At 47.7% G+C, this 18,570-nt stretch overlaps 1 protein-coding gene across 6 annotated transcripts in view; it reads left to right on the top strand.

Annotated features, from left to right (window-relative positions):
• Positions 1-18,570, top strand: part of Prkag2 (protein kinase AMP-activated non-catalytic subunit gamma 2) — a 243,123-nt gene that overhangs the window by 182,878 nt on the left and 41,675 nt on the right. For 4 of the 6 annotated variants that reach the window (XM_021161710.2, XM_021161709.2, XM_021161711.2 and 1 more), the window contains one exon: positions 16,755-16,824. In XM_021161710.2, coding sequence (XP_021017369.1) covers positions 16,755-16,824 — 70 coding nt within the window. Of the gene's footprint in view, positions 1-16,061; positions 16,276-16,754; positions 16,825-18,570 lie in introns of those variants that run through there. The other 2 variants (XM_029477172.1, XM_029477173.1) reach the window with 2 other exon arrangements.

Below are 18,570 nucleotides of genomic sequence, written 5' to 3'. Positions count from 1 at the left end.
CACACCACATACACCTGCACACCTGTACACACCACACACACCTACCTACACACACCACACACACCTGCACACACCACACACACCTACCTACACACCACACACACCTACCTACACACCACACACACCTGCACACACCGCACACACACATATCCATGCACGTACATACCTTAAGAAGAAAATGTCAGCCTTGACCTTCTGCAGAGGAGCTAAACTATAAATAGAAACCACCAAAACCACTAAGCCGATCCGCTATGGTGAGGCCTCCCCTCTGATGAGGGAGAATGAGTCCCATGATGAGCGGCTCCACGCAGTGGAAGGGGAGGCTGGGACAGTTGTGTCTGTAACTTCACTGTTGTGACTTCATATTCATGAGGAAGCTTTGCTGTGGAGACGCTGGTAACCAGGAGCAGCTCTCCCTTTGGTTGGTGTGTCTGTGTCACTTGGTGGCCAAGGTGTGACTGTTTGTCTAAAAACAGATACAGACAACCCCAGTGTTTATAAAACATCAAAATAAGCACGATAGTATTTATAATAATGATGATAAAATAATAGTTTTAAGCCAGTAAAACATCATCACAACGAAGACACCTATCAAATAGAATCTCTTTCTCAGAATAACAGATTTCTGTCATTTGGTGACTGGATTCAACTTGTATTGGAAAGCATATAAACCTATAAAATTAAATCTTTTAAAAAGATGGGAGCCTGGCAAGATAGTGCGTACCTTTAATCCCAGCACTTGGGAGACAGACACAGGCATATATCTCTGTGCGTTCAAGGCCAGCCTGGTCTACAGAGTGTGTTTCAGACTGGGCAGCACTACATAGTGAGTAGGTGTGGCTGGAGAGATTGCTCAGTGGTCATGAGTGCTGCTGTTCTTAGAAAGGACCCAGGCTCTGTGCTCTGACTAGAGCTTTCTCAGCTTATAGTCAGAGTGGTCTCAATAAACCTGGGAAGGAACGTCTATATGCTTCAATGTAAAGCCATTAAATCAACTTAAATATGGGAATAAACCCATATACGTGATCATAAATATGTTCTATAAAAGATAAATTGTCCTTTAAAAACCTGTGCGTGCATGTGTGCTATGGTGTGTGTATAGCGATAGGAGGAACCAGCTGTCTTCTCCAGATGGGATCAAACTCAGGTCAACAGACTTGGCAGCAAGTGTCTCTACTCACTGAGCCTTCTCAGAGTGGCATGTTCTTCCGTTGTTAATTTTGGAAGTGTCTGGTTAAGAGGCTACAGTGAGACTTTCAGGTCTGTCTCTGAAACCTGTTTCTATATGATGCTGTGGATGAAATGCATGGAGAAGATTTAGCCTCATGCAGACAGGCACTGGGAGAAGGGAGGACTAAAGCCTATAGCCTTGCTTGATAAATGTGGATCATCTTCTTGACAAGTGACATTTTGTTAACAACTAACAACTAATTGTATATGCTTTATGAGGTACAGTGTGATCTCCATCTGCACTGTGGGGTGATTAAATTCCCCCAATATAAGCTCATATTCTTTTTACTTGTTTGTGTTTGTTTTGAGACAGGGTCTCTCTGTGTAGCCCTGGCTGTCCTGAAACTCACTTTGTAGACCAGGCTGGCCTCGAACTCAGAAATCCACCTGCCTCTGCCTCCCAAGTACTGGGACTAAAGGCGTGTGCCACCACTGCCCGGCTTAAGCTCATATTCTTATTATCCCTTTGTGGTGAGAACATTAAATCCTTACTGGAATTTTTGAACTTCACATTATTCTTAAGGTACAGAAGCACATGCCCTGCATCTCCACGCTCAGCACGTGGTAACCACCACCCTACATACTGGTCCTAGAGGTTGCACTTTGTGAGATTCCATGCCTGGCTTATTTCTCATGGACCAGTGTCCACGTGTCACTCACGGTACCATGAGCAAGCCACAGAGAGCTCACAGTGTTGTGTGAGTTTGGAATCTGATGACTTTTCCATGCTCTGTGGTGTAAGCCCCTCAGCCTGCACCTTCATCCTGAAAGTAAAATTGGATCTTCACAAGGTGGAGTCTTCTTCAAGGGTCAGTTTTTTTGCCCTCTAGGATGGAGTCTTCACTGGTGGGTTTTTTTTTTCCCCTCTGCACACCTTTCATGCCATCCCAGAGTAGCACAGGGCTGTGGGGAGGTGGGGGAGGAGGTTCCTCTTCAGCGGAAGTGATCTCTTTAACACTTAGAGCCTCTTCAGTGTTGCCAGCTTCAGAGCTCTCCTGACTAAAATGTTCTCTGCAAAACAAATTAATCCATCACTCTTAACTTCAACTTCTCTCATGCTCTCAGGGCACAGTAGGATGAATCCAGATCCTTGGCTAGAGTATCATAGCAGCAGCTTCTGTCACAGCGCTGGCTGAGTCTTCAGGCCCCTCTGGCAGTCGTGAGCTGAGCCTTGACTGTGTGTTCCTCTCAGCCTTCTTTCTTATCTTCCACGTTCCCACTTGAATGCCTGATGAACTCTGTTTCTAGCACACTCCTCTTCCCGACCCCCAGATCTAAACTATTCCACGCTCCAGTCATGAAACAACTTCAATGGAGGGGAAAATAACAAATTTGTCACATCAGTGACCCCACTCCTTATACCAATTTCTGTATTAGTTTCTTATTGCTCAAATAAAAGCCATGTAAGAGTTTAGTTTCAGCTCACAATTCAGGCTGCAGGCAATTGTGGTAAAGTCAGGGTATCAGGATCTTGAACCAACTGGTACGTCCACATTCAGAAGAAGAAAGTAATAAACACTTCCTCGTACTCGGCTCACTTTCTCCGTTTTATATAGTCCAGCATCCTTTGCACAGGGAATTGTGCCACCCACAGTAAACAAGTCTTACCATCTCAGTTAACATGATCAAGTTCATGCTTCATAGGCCTACCTAGAAGCCTTTCTTTCACGTGATTCTAGACTTGGTCAAGTTGAAATTACCGCTGACCATCACAGAACCTTAGTGTCCAGAAAATATGTCAAAAAAAAAAATGCAGGAGTCCCAACCCTACCTTCAGATCTCCTTACACAGTCTATAGGTGCACACTGCCATCGTGTTCTCGTTCATTTCTCTGTTCCTGTGATAAAACATTGACCAAAAGCAGCTCCAGGAGGAAAATGCTTGTTTGGCCCATCATCAAGAGCAGCTGAGGCAGGAACCGCATCAGAGACTGCAGGAAGACACTCAGCTACCCTCCTCATACAGCCCAAGTCCAAGACCTGGGGATGGCACGGTGGGCTGAGCCCTCTTACATCAATGAGCAAGTAACAAAATGGAGGCAATTCTTCGAATGAGGTTCCCTCTTCCAAGATGGGTAAAGTTGACAGCCGGCATTAGCCGCCACACACGGTAAAGTGTCTCTCACCTAGAAATCTTCAGGGTACAGAGGGGCAAAGGAAGCACAAGCATGGCTGAGACCCTTTCTCCCGCTATGGTCCCACAAGCACAAACACATGAACATCCCCTAGAGGATACAGATCTGGTAACCCTCCTCCTCTCAGCAGGGCAATCCCAAACTCTCCATTCTCTAATCAGATACAACTAACAGAATTCTTTGCCACTCCACGTGTGCATACGTGGGTTTTCCCAGCCCCGCCCCCAGGGAGACATAGAATCCTACACAGCAGATGCCTCTAAAAGCACAGGCCAAGCTGGGCATGGTGGTACAGCCCCGTAATCTCAGTACTTGGGAGGCAGAGGCAAGAAGATCAGGAAGTCAAAGTCACCTCCAGCTATAAGATTGGAAGCTTGCTGAACCACAGGAGATCTTGTCGTTTAAAAAATCACTACTTGTAGCAAATAAGTAGAGCACTAATTTTCACCTGGTTACTTACTGACTTGCAACTTAAGAAGAAACTAGTCTAAATTATTCTTTCCCCCAGGCTTCATGCTGTTCTCCAAGTACATAGGCTACTGTGTACTGTGAAGAAAGGAAGAGAACACAGTTAGCAACAAGCTTAACACCACCAAAACATGCCCTGTGTGTACACAAATGGAAACAGAAGCTACAACACGTGTGCATTTCCTTCTTTAGCATCTATCAGTGATCCAAAGAGATGAATTAGTTTGAGAACATCTTGGCCTGGCATTCATACGTGTGTGTGTGTGTGTGTGTGTGTGTGTGTGTGTGTGTGTGTGTGTAAGCGCTTAAGTCAGGTTCCTCTGTGCAAGTCTTATCCTTAGCCACCTACAATGCAAATCATTCTCTCCACCCTCCTTTATTTTAAAGTAAATAAACTGATTGTTTTACAGTGCTTGGCCCACTAAGTGGCTTTTGTGTCCACAAGTAGGTTATACTTTATAGTTTTTTTATATATATAAATTATTTTGACATTTTAATAATTCAAAGACTTTCTTTTTTTCTTTACGCTCCCTCACCCACTCCCCCACCCACCCACTCCCACTTCTTGGCCCTGTACTGAGGCATATAAAGTTTGCATGACCAATGGGCCTCTCTTTCCACTGATGGCCGACTAGGCCATCTTCTGATACATATGCAGCTAGGGACATGAGCTCTGGGGGTACTGGTTAGTTCATATTGTTGTTCCACCTATAGGGTTACAGACCCCTTTAGCTTCTTGGGTACTTTCTCTAGCTCCTCCATTGGGGGCCCTGTGATCCATCCAGTAGCTGACTGTGAGCATCCACTTCTGTGTTTACTAGGCCCCGGTTATAGTTTTAAAGCCAAGCTTTGATTTCTTACTGCCTAGTCTCTGCTGTTCGTATTGATGACAAGGAGGCCACACTGCAGTCAGCGGGCACACTTCCTTTTCTCTCACTCCTCCTGTTTATTTACTGTATGTATGTATCTTTATGCAGGCCCATGGCTTTTCTGAGCATTCTCCTCTCTCAGCCACGAGCTCTCTGCCCGTGTCTCAGAGCATCCTCACCTCCAGGACTTTTCCAGTTGCAGTCAGATTGGAAGGATGTCCTCCCTTTGACTTCCTTCAAACTCCACCCAGGGCCAGTGATATGGCTGAGCAGAAAAGGCTCTTGCTACCAAGATAACCCGAGATCACTACCCAGAGCAATGGTAAAAGGGGAGAATTGACTCCTGCACGTTATCTCATGCGCGTGTACCCCATGCATGTACACACAGGGAGAATAATAAATAGATGTAATTTTTTAAAAGCTGCCTCTATACAACTTTGAAGGAAGCCCCATTCCAGAAAGTTCTTCAGCATCTATACCTTCTCTGCAGATGGACGTTCTTTTATTTCAACTTCTTGGTGATGTGTGGTTCAACACATGAGGACTCTGGCTTCCAGACTTTGAGTATTATCTCCACCTAGTTAGACCCTGATCACCTGAAGGTGTGGCCTGTCTCTGTTACAGCACCCAGTATCGCCTGGCATGGTTTGAACTGTAGGACATCAGAATCTGCCTCAAACAGGCTCTAAGGATAAGGATAAGGTCACTATTTTCTCATGTCTGCGGGTCCAGGGATAGAATAGGCCCTAGGCAAAGTGAGACACAGGTGGGCCTGCTCAGTGACATCACCCAGGACCCAAGTCCTCTCCCTGCTGTGGCTTCATCTGAAGGCACCCAGCTAGCCCTCAGACAGATGAGAGGCGAAGACATGAACGTGTAACATGGCACTGAGCTCAGGACTGCTCCAGAGAGACTGTAGCCAGTGTAACTCATGTGTGGAAAGGATGTGAGCCCCAACATTCTGAAGGGAAGCAGAAGAGAATGGTTGCTGGGCAGGCAGCCAAGAGAGTCCTCTGCAGCAAAGCAGTGTGCATCCAGAGGGCTACCTCCTAGTACAGTGTGCATATCACCCTTGTACAGTACAATGAGTTTAAAATAGGAAAAACATTCTTTCCTGTTCTGTATGATATATGATAATATAATACACTCTACTCTGTGTGTGTGTGTGTGTGTGTGTGTGTGTGCGCGCGCGCGTGTGTACTATGCTGTGTTCTGATCAGAATAAATACAAACACGTACATTTTAAACACATAGGATTTGTAAATTTATCCAGTTAGCAAGTAACTATAAACTGAAGACTCAAAGGTACCAGGCAGTGAGTGATGTCATTTCTCATGTAGAAAACCCCAAAGACTCTATAAATCAGACACTTGATTGTTTGTTTGTGGTGTTGTTGTTGTTGTTGTTGAGACTGGATTTTTCTATGCAGTCTGGATTTTTCGTGGCTGTCCTAGAACCAGTTCTGTAGACCAGGCTGGCCTCAAACTCACAGAAATCCTCCTGCCTGTTCCTCCTGAGTATGGGCCATCACTGCCTGACTAACACTTTTCAAAGGAATCACAGCAGTCCTGTAATCCCAGTGCTTGGGAGACAGAGGCAAGAGGATTATGAGCATGAGGCAAGCCTGGGCTACACAGAGAGTTTCAGGACAGCCTAGCTGGGTTATATAATAAGACTCTTGACTCAGAAAAAGAGAGAGAGAGATGGTGGGGTAGGGAAGGGGGGAGGAGGAGCAGGAGGAAGAAGAGAGGAGGAAGAAGGAAGAAGAGGGGAAGTGAGGGAGAGGCAGGAAAAAGTGCTCAGCAGTTAAGAGCACTTGTTACTCTTGCAGAGGGCCCGAGTTGGAGTCAGAATATCCACATGATGGCTCACAACTGTAACTGTTGTCCCAGGGGCATGCTGTCCTGTGCCCTCTTCTAGCTTCCATGGGCACCACTTGTGCACGGTGCATGCAGTCAAAACAACCATACAGAGGAAACAAAATTTTAAATGTTTTTAAAAGGGGAAGAGGCATAGAAGGAGAAAGGAGGAGGGGGAAAAGAAAGAGGAAGACGATGGGAGGAGTTGGAAGGGTCCCTGAGGTCTGAGGCCACAGTGTAGCCTAGAGCTTCAGCCTCACACAGGGTGGTCGTGATGACATCATACCTTCAGATCAGTGAACAGAGCGAGGTGCTCAGAAATGGATCCCTCCTCTGGTCCACTGAGTCTAGGTAAAGGTTGCAGATCACCTGGATGGGGAGAGTAAACTTTTCCCAGCAACCATGCGTCATCATGTGTCACAGTAAGAAACTGAATCAAAACAGGTCACAGAGATGAACAGACTAGCCAGAGGTGGGGACAGGGACACAGGCGAGGAAAGCCAGGGCCAGGAACCTTGCTCATTTGTATTCAGAGAGGGTCCTGAGCTTTCAGAATATGCACTGTGAGTGGAGTGGCCAGGCCACTGATCCAGATATATAAAAACAAACAACACCTGGCCAAGAGGAAGGAGGCTCAGGACCCACGGCCAAATCACAGCATGCGCTCTTGCTTAGCCTGTGCTAAGAAGAGCCCCAGGATGGTTCAGTGCACAAAGCCACAGGGAAGAAGCCCCAGGGAAAGGGGAGCCAAGGAAGGAGAAGGGAAAACCAATGTCCTCGTTGCTTTACCCATTGCTGTGACAAAGTGACTGAGAAAGGCCCCCTGAAGATGGAAGGGTTTGCCTTGGCTCACAGGTAGAGGGTGCAGTCCGTCATGATGGGTGTGTGGCAGTAGCAGGAATGTGTGGTCACATTGCACCTGCCGTCAAATAGAGAACAATGAGTAAATGCTTAGCTTGCTCTCCTCTTTTGATTCGGCTTGGCATCCCCTCCCTTGGGATAGTGCTGCCCACTTTGGGGTGGGTATCCCAATCTTACTTCATCCAGTCTAGAAACTTCCTCACAGACATGCCCTGAGGTTTGTCTGCTGGGTGATTCTAGGCTCTCAAGTTGACTGCCAGTACTAATTATCATAACAGAAGGGAAGGAAACAGGGCCAGTTCATCAGGAAGGCAACATCTTCAGTGACCTACAGTGGGCTAGCCCTACCCATGTCAATCATTTAGTCAAGAAAATGCCTTGTAGGCTATGGGCAATCTGATGGAGGCATTTTCTCCACTGAAGGTTCTCTTCCCAGATAACTCTAGCTTGTATCAAACCTACCAAAACAGAAACAAAAAACAAAGAGCGGGTTTGGAACACCTACTGCCAGAAGATGCTAGAGCCCTGGTAATACTGTGGTTAATAAGGAGAACAGTCTTCTCTCCCAGAACTCCCGGCACTGGGGGGGGGGGGGGAGCTCACATGATGACATACAACTGGATTGAAGCTACAGAGGAAGAGACTAAAGCTTTGAGAAGGCTTTATGTGAAAATAAATCTTCACAGCCTGAGAGGGAGAAGGAGAAGACAGAGACAAACCATAGGAGGGTGTTGTTGGCCTGGGAGAAACAGCTTAAAACAGGAAAGGCTTAGTTTGACTAATGGTGTCTGGTTCAGAGAACACGGTGGGAGCTTATCATAGTGGGGCAGGGGTGGATGCCTGAACTCACTGGCAGTTGTTCTTTGCCCATTTTATTCCATCTGGCCCTGCCTACGGGATGACGCCACCACACTGAGGCCAGGTCTGCCCCTTTAGCTGGCTCTCACAGAAAGGTGGTGGCATAGCCAAGGTACTTCACTAGCCTGGGTGCTTCTCAGCCCAGTTAGTTGACAATCTACATTGCTCATCACAGACGTTCACTCAAATCTCATCCGAGCTGAAAATGGTTCCTCTCTCATGGTTGGGGAACTATGAGAAGGTAGCCTACAGAATGGAGAAAGCATTCACCAGCCAGGTGTCTGACAGATGGCCATATCCTGAATGTGCGTTCATCTTTTGTTTTGTTGAGCACTAAGTAGCTCCGTGCTACTCAGGCTGGCCTCCAACTCCTGGACTTGAGGAGTTCTCTTTTTTCCACCTCTCCAGAAGCAGAGACTGCAGTGCACACCATGGTGCCCAGCTCTAAATGTATTCTTTGTTAACCTAGGGGGCCAAGGAGCTGGCCTGGTTGGTAAAGTGGTGTTTGCTACTCATTGTGAGGACCTGAGTTCAATTCCCAGCATTCCCATTAAAAGGTTGGCATAGTGGTACATGCCTGTAATCCTCGTGGTGAGGTAACAGGCAGGAGGGTCTCTGGAACTTACTGGACAGCTAGTCTGGCCAAATTGAGCTCTGGGTTCAATGAAAGATCCTCTATCAAAACCTAAGGTAGAACAGGACAGTGGTGGCCACACCTTTAATCCCAGCACCTGGAAGGCAGAGGCAGGGAGATTTCTGAGTTCGAGGCCAGCCTGGTCTACAGAGTGAGTTCCAAGACAGCCAGGGCTACACTGAAAAACCATGCCTCAAAAAAAAACAAAAAAAAAAACAAAAAAAAAAAAACAAAAAAAACAGAAAAAATAAAAAGAGCCCATACCTTTAATCTTAGCACTCAAGAGCAGAGACACATAGATAGATCTCTTTGGGTTAGAGGCCAGCCTAGTCTACAGAGTGAGTTTAGGTTCAACCAGGGTCACACAGAAAAATCCTGTCTCAAAACAAACAAACAACACACACACGCACACACACACCACACAATAAAGGAGAAAAGTTTTAGGTTTTGTATATCTCGAATTTGAGAAACTATATGTAAGTACAATAATTTACATAAAATTCTTTCTCTCTCTCCCCCTCTTCCCCCTCCTCTCTCCAAGGTCTCTCTATGTAGTCCTGGCTGTCTTCAAATTCACAGAGATTTGCCTGCCTCTATAGAACTGTTTTTTAATCTTATTTTTATTATTTTTCATTCTGTGTCTGTGTGTGGGTATTTGCATCTGAGTACTTGGGCCTGCAGAGCCAAAGGTGTCAGATCCTCTGTGGCTGGAGGTACAGCTGCTGTGTGCCATCTGATGTGGGTGCTAAGAATCAAACTGAGCCCCTCCAGCACAGTGTGGTGGTTTGAATAGGAATGGCCCCTATAGACTCACGTGTTTGAACACTGGCCCATAGGGAGTGGCACTACTAGGAGGTGTGGCCTTGTTAGAGTGGTCTGGCCTTGTTGGAGGAAATTTGTCACTAAGGGGTGGGCTTTGAGGTTACAGAAACTCAAGCCAGTTTGGCTTCCTGCTGCCTGCAGATCTGGATGTAGAACTCTCAGCTCCTTCTCCAGCACCACGCTTGCCTGCAGGCCGCCATCCTTCCCACCGATGGACCAAACCTCGGAAGCTGTAAGCCAGCCCCAATTAAATGCTTTTCTTTGTAAGAGTTGCCATAATCAGGTGTCTCTTCACAGCAATAGAACACTGGCTAAGACAAGCAGTAAAGTGCTCTTAATGACAGAGCCATGTCCTCTTCTTATAGCATTCTTAAATATTGCATTGGAAATGAGGGCATTCAATTATAGGTACATAAAGAAATGACCAAAAAGAAGCAAACAGTCAGAAGAACTGTGAAGAAGAGAAATGTCTTAGTTACTGCCCTATGGCTGTGAAAAGACACAGCGACCTGGGTAACTCTTCTGTAAGAATGCATTTAGTCAGGGAAGAATGCATTTAGTCAGGGGCTTCCTCGCAGTTTTAGAGGGTAGTCTGTGATCATCACAGTGGGAGGCAGACAGACATGGTGCTGAAGCAGCAGCTGATCTGTAGGAAGCAGCACTGGGCCTAAGCCCACCCCCAGTGACATATCTCCTCCAACAAAGTCATACCTGCTCCAACAGGCCACATCTCTTAATCCTTTTCAAAAAGTTCCACTAACTGGAAACCAACATCCAAACCTATGAACCTCTAGGGGCCATTCGCATTTAGATCACCTCAGGAAGCTGGGAGAGAAGAAACGGAAGAGGCTTCCTGGTAAAGACAGGTCTTAAAGGAGCAGGCGGGGCTCATCCCAGTAATGGGGAAGAAGAGCAGATCCTGTGTCATTGCTACCCTGCCTAAGCACTTGGCCTACCCCAGGAACAAGCAGGAGTGTCTGACTGACCGGGCCAATGAGTCAGATGCCATCATCAACCAGCAACTGAGTTACAAAACAACGGCAGCAACAACAAAAGCCACACTTGGTGGGACAACACCTTTAATTCCAGCGCTCAGGAGGCAGAGGCAGGTAGGTCTTTATGAGTTCAAGATCTACATACCAAGTCCAGGCCAGCCAGGGCTACATATCGATCTCTGACTACAAGAACAACAAATCTCATACTGTTTGATGCATTGGGATTTTGTGTTGGGCAGCACTCACGGCTTCAGGAACAGGTGCGACCCAGGTTAGCTCCATGCTAGCACATTGTACACAGAAGTGTGAGGCAGCTGTTTAGAGAAGGCATGAGGGAGAGAGAAGCAAGTGTCATCTGGACCCCAGGGAGGACGCTCTGGCGGTCAGAGTCACGCAGAGGCATGCGCAGGGACTTTGGTTCAGTGACTCAATTATTGAGCAGCTCCTTTTCTTGTATGATTACCCATCCGGGTGAAGCTTTTCCTTCCGAGTTATTCAGAATACTCTCTTTCTCCTTCCTCAGGCACAGTTACGTGACAGCTGTTAGTAATTCAGCACTTTGCATCAGCCAGGATGCCACGTTTGTAATGGCTGCATCTCTTGCAGGCATCCCTTCAGTAGAATCATTAGATTTTTGCAGAGCAAATTATTCCTCTCACCACACTAGAGCCCTGGAGCCTCAGACTGACTGAAGAGGCAGAAGGCATACGGGTAGAAAGGTCTCCTGTGGTCACACGGAAGCAAGGCAGAACACCATGCCTCTCTGTCACCAGAAGAACCATGCAGTTCCTCTGGGAGAATTGGCCTCAGATTGACTGTCAGGAAATTTTGGGGTGCATGGTTTGTCTGGTTTTTCTAATTCCAAACCCAGGTCCTGACCGACTCTGGTGGGTGAGCACACACCCCTCTTTTCGTGTGGGGGTGACACTGAGCCCTTCCTTCCCCTCTTCCCTGCCCTGCTTTCTCTCCCTGCCCAGAGCAGCTAAAATTAAGTCTGGCAAAAAGTCTGCTGAGACTCTAAGAAAATGTTGCCATAGAAGGGCAACTGGGGACCACCAACTTTAAATTGTTTCTGCCCATGGATTGGCCTTCTTTAGACCCTGTAGGTATTCCTGCAGGTGTCTAAGAGCTTTGGAGGTCCTTGAAGAGGACAGTGTGATAGAACAATATTTCATGTCTTTTCCTACTGCTCCATCGCTATCTTTCTGAGAAATGTGTTTTCTTGCCAAGTAAAAAAAACCCATGACCATAAATTTGATTTCACCAGCCTATTACATAGAAATGCTTACATTTCAGGCCATGTATCCAGTGTCGAGGGAACAGTGGGCACAGGAGCTGGGTGGGCGCAGTTTCTGTTCTCTTATTGAGGATCACTTTGTAGGGAACACAGCCCCTGCCTCTGTCTCCTGCCCATGTTCGTCTTCCCAGATCAGCTCATCAGGATGCAAGGTGACGGAGATGATCAGGAAGGGCCCAGAAAGGGGGCACTGGAGAGATGACTCAGCAGATAAAAGGGTACGCTGTTCTTTCAGAGGACCCTGAGTCAGCTCCCAACACACACATGGTTGCTGACAACCTTCCTCAAATCCTCTTCTGGGAAATCCAGAGCCTTGCCTGGCACCTGCAGACACGGACACCAGGCGCACTCATAGTGCACATACACATTTTAAGGCAAAACTCATAAAAATAAAAATAAGCTTTAAAAAAAGAGTATGAGATTTTTAAAAACATTACCGACATCACCACAAGAACAAGGCGGCAAAATCTGACCTGTGAGACTAGTCAGTGAGACTAGTCAACACTTACCCAGTTATCACCAACCTTGATCTCTTGCGCTAACAGAAGGTTTAGGTACACTTGCAAGATACACTGGAGTCATGTGTCTTTAATGGAAGCTGGATCCTCGTGTACTGCTAACCAGTGCCACAGCCATGGAGTAACCCAGTCCGCTGTTCCTCAAATGTTAAACATGAAGTAGCCAGTAGAATATGACCCAGCAACTCTATTCCTGGGTATTTAACCTCCCAAAATGAAAATCCATGTCCACAGAGACATATGAGCATGAATGTTTGTAACAGCCAAAAGGTGGGAACCACCTAAACGAAAAGTTCATCAGCTGAGGGATGATGGTCTAGGTGTGAGATCTGCACGGTGGGAGACTACTCAACAGTAGCAAAGGAAATTTCAGAAAGCATCGACAAAAGACAACACTACAGATAACCCCATGAGTCTGACATCTGGGTAGGGACCAATAGAGATAAAAGTGGATTAGCCCCATGGTGGAAGTGAGCAGGCAGCAAGAGGTAAGGTAATGGATGTGCAGTTTCCCTTTGGCATGGTGCAAAGATGTAAACGTGGTTGCCGGACTCTCAATACACAGAAAACCACTGCACTTCAGTGTGAGTTGTTTTTCCAAATAAATACATTTATTAATCCCAATTGTCATTTCTATGAGTGTGCCATCTTAGAAACATGAAATCGACGTATGACCCTTAGAAATGGCTTTAATTTCACTTAGTACAATTCCTTGGAAACTTGTCCAAATTTTATTTGAGACAAGGCCTCACCGTGTAACTCTGGCTGGCATGGACCTCATTATGTAGACGAGGCTGGTCTAGAACTGGTAGAGATCCATCTACCTTTGCCTCCTAAATGCTAAGATCAAAGATGTGCATTACCATGCCCGGTTTGCCCAAGTTTTTGTACAAATGATTGGTGGACCTTTTAAAGTTTTAGCATGATGTGCCATGCATAGATGGTTTGCTGTGTTTTAATCAGTCAGCCATCGAATGGTATCTGTAATTCCCAGTTGAGGCTCTAGAAAAGCAGCTGCTGTGAACATCTTCCTTGTATAGCTTTTGGTGTGTCTGTTGTTGCCCTGGGGTAAATACTCAGGAAAACACCTGATGTGTAACTGTGCAGCTTCAGAGGAAACCGGCAAGGTGGTTTTCTGAGCACTTTTTTATTCTGGATTTTTTTTTCAAATTTATTTTTAATTAGGTGCACATGTGTGCAGGTGCCCTCAGAGGCCAGAGGTGTCAGATCCCCTGGAGCCAGAATTACAGGCAACTGTGAGCTGCCTGACTTGAGAACTCAGGTCTTCTGCAGATGAGCTGCAAGCATTCTTAACTGCCAGGCTGTGTCTCCATCCCTCTCTGTTTCTCATCCACCCCAGCAGTGCAGACGGGTTCTGTTTCGTTCCATCCTCACCAGCACTGGACCCTGTTTCAGTGTTTACTTCATTCTAATGGGTGTGTTTTGACAGCACGTGCAGTGGATTTGTATGACCCTCTTCTGTGTACTTATTGCCCGCTCTGTACCACCCAATCCTGGTGAATTGTCTCTCCATTCCTTCTGTCTGCGTCCCAACCAGCTTTTCTGGGTTTTCAGTATCCTTTTATATTCAAGACACTAGTCATTTGTTGACTATGTGGTTTGCAAATATTTTCTCCCACTTTGTAGGTTTAATTTATCAAATTTTCCCTCTTATGGAGAATGTTTTCCATCTGAGCCTCTTTGCTTAATCCTAGGTCCCAATTGTTTTCCTAAAAGGTTCACATTTTGAGACCATGACCCAGTTTGAGCTCATTGTTGAATAACACTGGGATAGTTTGGGTTGTCCGCTTTCGTTTGCTCTGATGGTTGATAACCAGTGCCCACTAGTAGTTAGGAGTGCACCTTCTTGCATTTATCAAAGCTTAGGTTCATGTATTTGCTTGGATGCATTCCTGGTGTGCTGTTGGCAATTATAGCTGTTTCTCCGCTAATATCACATAGTCCTGATTACTGCAACTATACTGTAAGCTTAAAAAAAAAAAAGATTTGCTTTGGTTGGTTGGGTTTTTTGAGACAGAGTCATCTTGTCTTCTTTGGGGGGGGGGGCTGTTGAAACAGAGTTTAATTGGGGTAACCCTGGCTGCCCTGGAGCTAGCTCTGAAGACCAGACTGTTCTTGTACTCACAAAGATCCGCCTGCTCCTGCCTCCCCAGTGCTGGGATGAAAGGCATGCGCCACCACACCCAGCCTGCTTTTATTGTTTTGTAATTTGTGTGCATTATGTGTCTCTCTGGATTTGAGCCGCAGATGCAGGGGCCAGAAGGCCCGGAGCCTGGGGTTGCAGGCAGATGTACTCCAGGGACGGGGTACAGGAGAGTGCTGGGTCCTCCGCCACTGAGCCCTCTCTCCAGTCCTCACTGCAGGCTTTAAACTGCAGTGAGGACTGGGACCCCTCCCGCTTCAGTCTAGATATTCCAAAGCTTGCGCCTTCCAGTGTGCGCTTTAAAATCAGCTTATCTGTGTCTATGAAACAGAATTCCTGGGATTTTGACAGGAATTGAAAGAAACCCAGCGATGACCTTGGTGGCTAACTGACATTATGCTAGCTCTTCCAACCCCTGAATGTGGGGCACCCCTCCCCCTTGATTACCTCTGCATTCACCTCACGCACTGTGCAGTTTTTAGATATAAACTCTTTATGTGGCTTCCTGTGTTTAATATATTACCTTTCTTTGCCAAGATGGTATTTTGATACCAGCTTCCACACATTTGTTTTTACTATATCAGATGCAGTGTCTTGATCCTATGACCTCGCTGATCTTCCTGATTGTAGGAGTTTTGTTTGTTTCCAGTCTTTGGGATTTTATACATGAATAGCCTACAATTCGGATAGTTTCATTTCTTTCTTCCCAAGTAGTGTTTTAATATTTTAATTTATTCTTCTTTGAGAACTTCATACATGCATACAATATGTTTTTTAAAGAATTTTTTATATTTTATGTGTTTGCCTGTATGTATATGTGTATACCTTCTGCACGCAGTGCCTCTGAAAGCCAGAGGGGGCATCAGATCCCTGGAACTGGAGTTCCAGACAGCTGTGTGCTGCCATGTGGGTGCAGCAAGTGCTCCTAACCACTGAACCACCTCTCCACCCCCAACATACAATGTACTTTGGTCATATTCCACCCTCCCCTCCTCCTCCCTCATCCCCCACCCACATTCTTCCCCCAACCTCAAACCCTCTTTTCCAATCTGCCTTTTATCCCTGGCTCTTGGTTGGGTAAGACAGAGCTCTGAAACTGTACTCCTAAACTTAGAATGTTCAGGTTTTTTTCACTACAAAGCATGACAAACTGCATAATTTTTATCACAAAACATCTTAACAAAACTTTTTTTTTTTTTTTTTTTTTTTTTTTTTGACCCAGTTTTTTTTTTTTTTTTGAGAGGGGACACTTTAGATTTAGGAATTGACCCAGCAGCTAAGGCTACTAAAGAGGTCTCTACTTCCTGCTTCTGGGCTTGTAAAATTGACAAGTTCCCTCCCAGGCCCGTAGCCAGGCAGGTGCTGGCCATCGGCAGCCTCGGGGGCCCTTCCCGGCAGCAGACGGCTGCCAGCCTTGCTGCCTGCCAACCCGAGTTGGTGATAGGGAAGTCTCAGATACCCAAGTCCAGGGTGACGGGCGTGCCCGGGGCCAGATTTAAATTGTGTGAACTTCTGGCAGCAAGCAGCGGCGGTGAGGAAAGAGCGAGCTGAGAACGGAGGAAGCCAGTTAAGAGATCCGCCGCGGAGGGGGGACCGGGGGGGGGGGAGGGAGTGGCGAGCGCGCGAAAGCGCGGGCGAAGCGCGGCCCCGGAGGCGGCCTCTCCTTTTAAGGGAGCGGTTCGCCGCCGGTGCGGGGCCCCAAGAGGGAGGCACGCACCCGCCGAGGGTGCCCATGGACCCACACCTGCGCGAGGACGCGCGTGTCCGCTGGCGCGCGCGGCCGGCGAAGCGCTGGGGCCGCCGCTCCCCCTTCCCACGCTTGCTTGCTCGCGGGCCGTACCAAAGGCGCAGGGGGGAGCAGAGCGTGCCATCGCGGCCCACCTGCGGCTGCCCGGCCTGGGCGGGGACGCGCTCCACCCTGGCCTGCCGCGCGCTCCCGCCGCCGCCGCGCGCGCCCCCCGCCGCTGCAGGCCCCTCCTCTCGAGGCGAGAAGCCCGAGCGCCGCGGCCCATGCTGATCGGTGTCCTCCTCCTCCTCCCCCTCAGGCGGCGCTGGCGGCGGCCCCGGGACCCGCGGAAGCCGGCATGCTGGAGAAGCTGGAGTTCCAGGAGGAAGGTGAGTGCGCGACCCGCGCCCTGCGCTGCCGGCGGCGGGCATCGGGACTGCAGCCCACTCCGGGGAAACATGGAGCTCCCGGGATGCAGCCCGGTTCCCGGGGACGCAGTCCTGCTCTGAGGAAAGCACCCGGCCTCGGGGAAGCAGCCGGGTTCCTGGGGATGCAGCCCTGTTCTGGGGTTGCAGCCTGGTTCTGGGGATGGAGCCCAGTTCCCGGGGACACAGCCTCGCTCCGGGGATGCAGTCCGGTTCTCAGGGAAGCAGTGTGGCTCCGAGGAATGCAGCTCTGCTCCAAGGGACGCAGCCGGGTTCTGGGGGACGCAGTCCGGATCCCGGGAGCGGCCGCCCGCCCGCGCGCTCCAAGGGACGGCCCTTTTGTCCTCCGTACCCGAACTCGAGCGAGAGCCAGGTGTCATGCAGCCCTAATTGTGCATGTCACCGCGCGCCCGGAGGATACCCTGGAATCATATGGACAGCCCATGCGTTCAAATAACAAACCAGTTCCCTTATCTGTATTTGTGGAAATACCTCCAGTAGGGTGTGTCTCCCTTCCCTCCTCCCCCTCAAATGGGTAAAGTTAAATCGGCAAACCCGAAGTGGCTCGTTGAACTGGTTTGAGACCAAGCGACCCCCTCACACTTGACCATTCTGTCTCCTCTCCTGGTGATTCTTCTTCCTGCCCTATTTTTAAATAATATCTGCTTACAGGTAAATAGCCCGGATCTTATTTTGAGGCTGCTAACATTTAAACGGGGAAGTCGAAAACGAACTTTACATAGATGCATGACCATTTGGAGACGATAAAAGGCCTTATGCATCCTCCTGTACTTCCATGATTTATTTGGGAGCTGCTCCTTTTTCCAAAAGTACTGACAAAATGAAGGGCCTGGAACAAAGAATGCGCTGTGTGGGTGCTGTCCCTTGTGCCAACTTTACTTTAATACCCCTGCTCATTGATGTTCAGGCAATTACTTAAGTAAGCATGCTCAGCCAGCTGGGGAGTGCTACCCTGATAGCATTAGGCCTGTTGTAGCTTCGCTATAGCACTTCAGATGTGTTGGCCTAAGGATAACGCATCTATAGAAATGTCTTCGTTATTAACAAATGGTGCATTTCCGAATTTTCCTGAGCTTTGTTTGTGGTTTGTCCTGTCAAAAGATAAGTCTGCGTCCTCATTTGGATGCACCTCCTAATCTCTTGGTGTTCCTATATTGCACAGCAGGTAGTGGCTGCGGGCTGCCCGCTTTGTGTGACGGGATGTCTAAACCTGTAGAGACTGAAGTGAGACCTCCCAGACTGGAGCTTTATGTGGGAGAACCCAGACTCACATTCACATCCATCTCTTACTTGGCTGGCAGGCCCCCAGACAAGTGACATGAGTTCTCTGCGCCTTAGTTTCCTCTTGTCTATCATCGAGCTAATGCCCTAGTGCTTTTTGAGGGTTCCGTGAGATCACCTGAACCGTGGCATTCAGTGAGAACCTGTAGTCAGGGCTTTGTAAATGTTACTTTCATTAAGTGCCATTAGCCAAAATCCACAGACTCTGAAAGGCTTTTCTTGGTGAATCTTAACATGGGGATTCCGCTTAGTATAGATTTCGTGGCTTTTCTCTTTCCTTGAGATTCATATTATGTGCGTTTCTCAAAGTTCGCTGTGTGCCCACCCTTCACCTCTGGGTAGCCTGCGAACGTGCAGTGTGAGAGCAACCGTGTTAAAAATAAAAAAAATGTTAAAAAGGAGCGCCCC

The sequence above is a fragment of the Mus caroli genome, chromosome 5 (assembly GCF_900094665.2).
Source record: "Mus caroli chromosome 5, CAROLI_EIJ_v1.1, whole genome shotgun sequence".
Classification (NCBI taxonomy): Eukaryota; Metazoa; Chordata; class Mammalia; order Rodentia; family Muridae; genus Mus; species Mus caroli.
Note: the sequence above shows the minus strand (reverse complement) of the source record. Positions and strands in the feature narration are given on the sequence as shown.